Below are 5,568 nucleotides of genomic sequence, written 5' to 3'. Positions count from 1 at the left end.
CCCATTACTAGCTGTTCATTTCGATCCGACTTCGTACTTTTGCTATTTCAGTTTCTGTGTAAGTATTCAGGCCAGTTTGGTGTGTTTTCTTTGCTATGTGTTTGAGATATGTGAAAAGGGTACTTAGGCGAGGGTGTACTTTATCGCTCTCGACCTAAACCCTAATTTGAATGTATAATTGTACTTGGCATATGTATATGAACCTTTTGGAACCAAAACCCTTGAGCTTGTGGCTCGGGGCGACTTTCGAGTAAAGTTTGTGAAGTTTGCAAAGTTTGTGAGTTCGTGGGCCCGATCTAAGACCTGTTTGGACTATTCGAGCCGGTTAGGGCTTGGTCGAAGTCAGTCCAACATAGTCTGAGGTCACCAAGTTTGTAGGTTCATGTTATGAACCAATTTTGTGAATCCGGTTCACCGAGAAGGTGACCAAGTTTGTGACCCGAGCTTGTGACTCAAGCTCAAGTTTGTGATTTCGTTCGCCCGGGCAAGTTTGTGAGGTGACTGGCCAGTGAGGGTGATAAGGTGTCGGTGGGTGTACAAGTGAAGTTCTACGGACCATTGAGTGTGGTCGACGGAGTGTCGGCAGGAGATCACGCATGGCATATGAATTGGCTTTGGAGCCACCTGTATCCTTATTATGTGATGTTACTTTTCTGCTTCTGCTTTACTCTTACTGTATAACTGTTGTTACGTGAAATTTATGCTTTCGCCCCTGTTTACTGACTAAGCTTTTAGCTTACCCCTTTTCTTTTGTTTTCCTTAGCAGGGGCCGACGCGGGGATTTTGGCACTTATACTAGTGTAGTTAAGTTTGCTTGTAATAGTTGGACAATTAGAATGTTTGTATTAGTTTTGGTGGGTTGTATAAGGACCCTCTTTAGGGTCTACCTTTTACTTTTGGTTATAGTTATAAGAATGTAATAGTGGATGGTCAGATACTGTTGGGAGATGTAAATAAGTACTCTTTTGTTTTTATTTAGTTTTATTGCTTTAAGTTTTGAGTCCTGGCGCGAGCTAGGCAGGCGGCCCGCCGATACCCTTGGGCTCGCCCTTGGGAGAAATGGGGTCGTCACATCCCCTCCTCTTGAGAAGGATTTGCCCACAACTGAAAAGCACCATCTGCAGCAAAAGGAGCTAAGAAACATTAAACGTAGCACTAACTCCGTACTCACCAGGAAGATCAAGTTTGTAAGCATTGTCATTGATGCGTTCCAACACTTGAAAAGGTCCACCACCCCATGGTTGTAGTTTATTTCGCCTTTGAGCAGGAAAATGTTCCTTGTGCATATGCAACCACACCCAATTGCCAGGTTCAAAAGTCAGCTTTTGGCGACCTTTGTTAGCTTGCTTGACATGTTAAACAGTTCTCCTCTCAATGTTGGCCCTGACTTTCTCATGAAGTTGCTTAACAAAATCTGTACGTTTCTTACCATCCAAGTGTGCGCACTCATTACTGGGTAATGGCACTAGATCAAGAGGTGTTAGCGGATTAAAACCATAAACACATTCAAATGGAGAGAAACCATTTAAGAATGGATAGCTCTATTATAAGCAAACTCAACATGAGGTAAACACTCTTCCCAAGATTTCAAATTTTTTTTATGATGGCACGCAACAAGGTACCTAATGTACGATTCACTACCTCAATTTGACCATCAGTTTGGGGGTGACTAGCAGTAGAGAAAAGCAATTTGGTGCCTAGCTTAGACCAGAGTGTCTTCCAAAAATAGTTCAGGAATTTGACATCTCTATCAGATACAATGACCCTAGGTATGCCATGCAATCTCACAATCTCTTTAAAGAACAAGTTAGCAATGTGAGATGCATCATCTGTTTTATGACAAGCAATGAAGTGTGCCATCTTAGAGAATCTATCGACTACCACATAGATGGAGTCATGGCCATAATTGGATCTAGACAAACCAAGTATAAAATTCATAGAAATATCAACCCATGGTGTACTAGAAATAGGTAATGGGGTGTAAAGGCCATAAGAATGTACCTTCGATTTAGCTTTCTTACACGCAAAGCAGCGCTCCACCACCCGTGCAACATCTCTCCTCATGTGCGGCCAGTAAAAGTGTTCCTGCAGCATGGCAAGAGTTTTATCAACCTCAAAATGTCCCATAAGTCCACCCGAATGGGATTCCCTTACCAAAAGCTCACTGATTGATCCATGTGGGATGCAAAATCGATTGCCACAAAATAAGTAACTATCGAAAATGAAGAACTTACCTTGCCTGGTGTGTTTGCAAGAAATGTATAGCTCACTGAAGTCACTATCTTGTGCATAGAGTTCTTTAATTAGCTCAAATCCCAACAACTTAGCATCTAAAGAAGTGATTAGAGAGTACCTTCATGAGAGTGCATCCGCAACCACATTGGACTTACCAGCCTTGTATTTAATAACGTACGGAAAGGACTCCACGAATGCAATTCACCTTGCATGCTTCTTGCTCAAGTTGTGTTAGGCCTTAAGGTACTTAAGGGACTTATGATCAGTATGTATCACGAATTACTTAGGTCTTAAGTAATGCTGCCACACTTGTAGTACTTGAATGAGGGCATACTACTCTTTATCATAAGTTGAGTAATTCAGTGCATCCCCATTGAGTTTCTCACTAAAGTAGGCAATAGGCTTTCCACCTTGGTTCAACACAGCTCCAACTCTAATACCTGAAGCATCACAATCGATCTCAAATGTTTTAGAGAAATCAGGTAAGGCAAGTACAGGTGTGTGTGTGAGTTTGTGCTTTAAAGCGGTAAAAGCCTTTCTTGGGACTCTTCCCAGTGAAAATTCTCATTCTTCTTGATCAATTCGGTCAGGGTGCAGCAATGGTGCTAAAGTCCCTCATGAATTTCCTATAGAAACCAGCAAGTCCATGGAAACTTCAAACATCACCCATAGACCTTGGTGTTGGCCACTCTTGAATAGTTTTCACCTTTTGATCATCCACCTTCATTCCCTGCGCACTTATAACAAATCCTAGAAACACAAGCTCATTAGTGCAGAAATTGCACTTCTTGAGATTGGCATAAAGCTTCTCTCGTCGAAGTACATCCATAACCGCCGTAATATGCTCAAGGTGTTCATCGTAAGACTTGCTATATATTAGGATATCATCAAAGTAAACTACCACAAATTTTCTCAAGAATGGATGCAGCACATGATTCATTAATCTCATAAAAGTACTAGGTGCATTAGTTAGCTCAAAAGGTATCACTAACCATTCATAGAATCCATACTTAGTTTTGAAGGCAGTTTTCCATTCATCCCTCTCTTTAATCCTAATTTGATGGTAACCACTTTTGAGATTAATTTTGGTAAAGAACACAGCCCCATGTAACTCATCAAGCATATCATCTAAGCGAGGTATAGGGTGGCGATACTTTACCGTGATGGCATTTACAGCTCTATAGTCGGTACACATCCTCCACATACTATCTTTCTTGGGCACTAAAATGACTGGGACAACACACGGGGTCAAACTCTCATGTGCCCATCCTTTGCCGAGCAACTCATCCACTTGCCTTTGCAACTCCTTAGTCTCCTCCAGATTGCTCTTGTAAGTTGGTCGATTTGGCAATGAAGCTCTAGGGATGAAATCAATCTGATGCTCAATGCTCCTAAGTGGTGGCAATCCACTTGGCACGTCCTCGGGAAAGATGTCAGCATACTCCTGCAAAAGAGACACAACCTCAAGAGGTATGTTAGTATCAAGTTCATGCACATTCAGAGCTACTTCTTTGCTAACAAGCGTAAGAACCAGCTGCTCATCTCTCATTAACTTTCTCACTTTCTTGGCTTTTATCAGGAGCATTTGTTTTCCCTCGGATTTTACCTTACTTGCCAAGCTATCTATAGCCTTTTTCCTCTCCTTTTTTGCTTCGGCGCTCATATTTTCTTTCTTTTTTGTACAATACTTCTCATACTCCTGTTGCAATTTCAATTGGTCTTCATGCACTTGTTTTGGGGAAAGGGGGGCTAGGGTGACTTTCTTACTATTGTACAAGAAGCTATACTTGTTAGTCACGCCATCAAAAGTTACCTGCCTGTCAAACTGCCACGGCCTACCTAGTACAATATGACTAGCCTGCTTAGGAACTATGTCACATAATACATCATCATAATATTTATGAATTTGGAAGGATATAAGAACCTGATTGGTTACTCAAACCTCTCTAGAATTGTTGAGCCACTGGAGTTTGTAGGGTCGTAGGTGATCCCTTGTAGGCAATTTCAAGTTGTCCACCATGAGTGAACTAGCTACATTTGTGCAGCTCCTACTATCAATAATCACACTACAAAGTGCTTGCTTGACGAAGCACCTGGTGTAGAAAATGTTCTCCCGTTGAAGCTCTTCCTCCTTAATACGTGTAGTTAATGCTCTCATTGCAACCAATGCAGTCCCAAAGTGACCATCGGGTGCATTAAATTCCTCTTCATTTGGCGACTCACCATCACTACCTCCTTCAAGTGGTGGCATGCCGTCGTACTCGGCTTCATCTTCGCTCACAATCTTGCCATTTTGTAGCATAATCATAGACCTTTGGTTGGGGCATTGACTAGCGATATGGCCTCTACCTTGGCATTTGAAGCATCGAGTATCACGAGCTCCAGTTTGTGCCCTAGGCTCCTCAAATTTTGGAATAGGAGAGGGTGGTTTCCCACCATTAGAATTGCCCACCTTACCTCCTTCGAATCTCGGCTTTGGTGTACGAGCAGTTGGTGAAGGCTGAAAATCATTCCTTGGTTGGAACGAACGGTTCGTGGAGTATGTGGTATTGCTAAAATTTGGTCGAGTAGTTCCCCTCCTCTTGAGCCATTGTTCGACCTTAATGGCCTTGTCAACAAGCTCATGCAACTCCATATAGTGTTAAAGTTCCACTCGTTCAGCAATATCGGGTCTTAACCGTTCAAGAATCTAGACATGGTGGCTTCGGGATCCTCTTGCACATCCGCCCTTAAGCATCAGGATCTCCATCTCCTTATGATACTCATCCACACTCCGGTTGCCTTGGAGTAAGGTTTGTAATTGGTGGTACAAATCCCTAGTATAGTATCCAGAAACAAATCGGTTGCGCATCATGGCTCAAAGCTCGGGCCATGGAATGAGTTCAGGTAGCCCACTTCTCCTTCTTGACTTCTTGATTTGGTCCCACCAAACCACAGCATACTCAGTGAATTTCAAGGTTGCCAACTACATCTTTTGCACCTCGGTGTAGTTTTGGCAAGAAAAAATCATTTTGATCTTGGACAACCATTCGAGAAAGGTCTCAGAATCGGACCGTCCTTTGAATTTAGGAATTTTCATTTTGATTCCCTTGAACACATCGGTAGGTCCCGTTTGGTTCCTTTGCCTTGGTCGAATGCGAGGTTTCTTGTCATCATCATCATTATTGGAACCATCGAACTCCTCCACGTCCCTTCGCCTTCGCTTGGACATAGAAGTTTTTGGTGTTCCAGATGCTCGGATTTGCGGCAACTCATCTTGAATTGGTTCTAACATGCATTGGAAACGCCTTTTCATTTGCTCCATCATATTTTCAAAGTCCATAGGTAGGGATG

At 42.5% G+C, this 5,568-nt stretch overlaps 1 protein-coding gene across 1 annotated transcript; it reads right to left on the bottom strand.

Moving 5' to 3' along the window:
- Window positions 1-2,017: 2,017 nt before the first annotated feature.
- LOC113739161 (uncharacterized) lies at window positions 2,018-4,870 on the bottom strand. Its single transcript, XM_072044946.1, has 5 exons — window positions 4,178-4,870; window positions 2,902-4,093; window positions 2,573-2,675; window positions 2,235-2,353; window positions 2,018-2,085 (listed from the first exon to the last, which is right to left on the bottom strand). The coding sequence occupies exons 1-5, from the start codon at window positions 4,868-4,870 to the stop codon at window positions 2,018-2,020; spliced, it is 2,175 nt and encodes a 724-aa protein (XP_071901047.1).
- Window positions 4,871-5,568: the final 698 nt, after the last annotated feature.

This window comes from Coffea arabica, chromosome 4c, assembly GCF_036785885.1.
Source record: "Coffea arabica cultivar ET-39 chromosome 4c, Coffea Arabica ET-39 HiFi, whole genome shotgun sequence".
Classification (NCBI taxonomy): Eukaryota; Viridiplantae; Streptophyta; class Magnoliopsida; order Gentianales; family Rubiaceae; genus Coffea; species Coffea arabica.
Note: the sequence above shows the minus strand (reverse complement) of the source record. Positions and strands in the feature narration are given on the sequence as shown.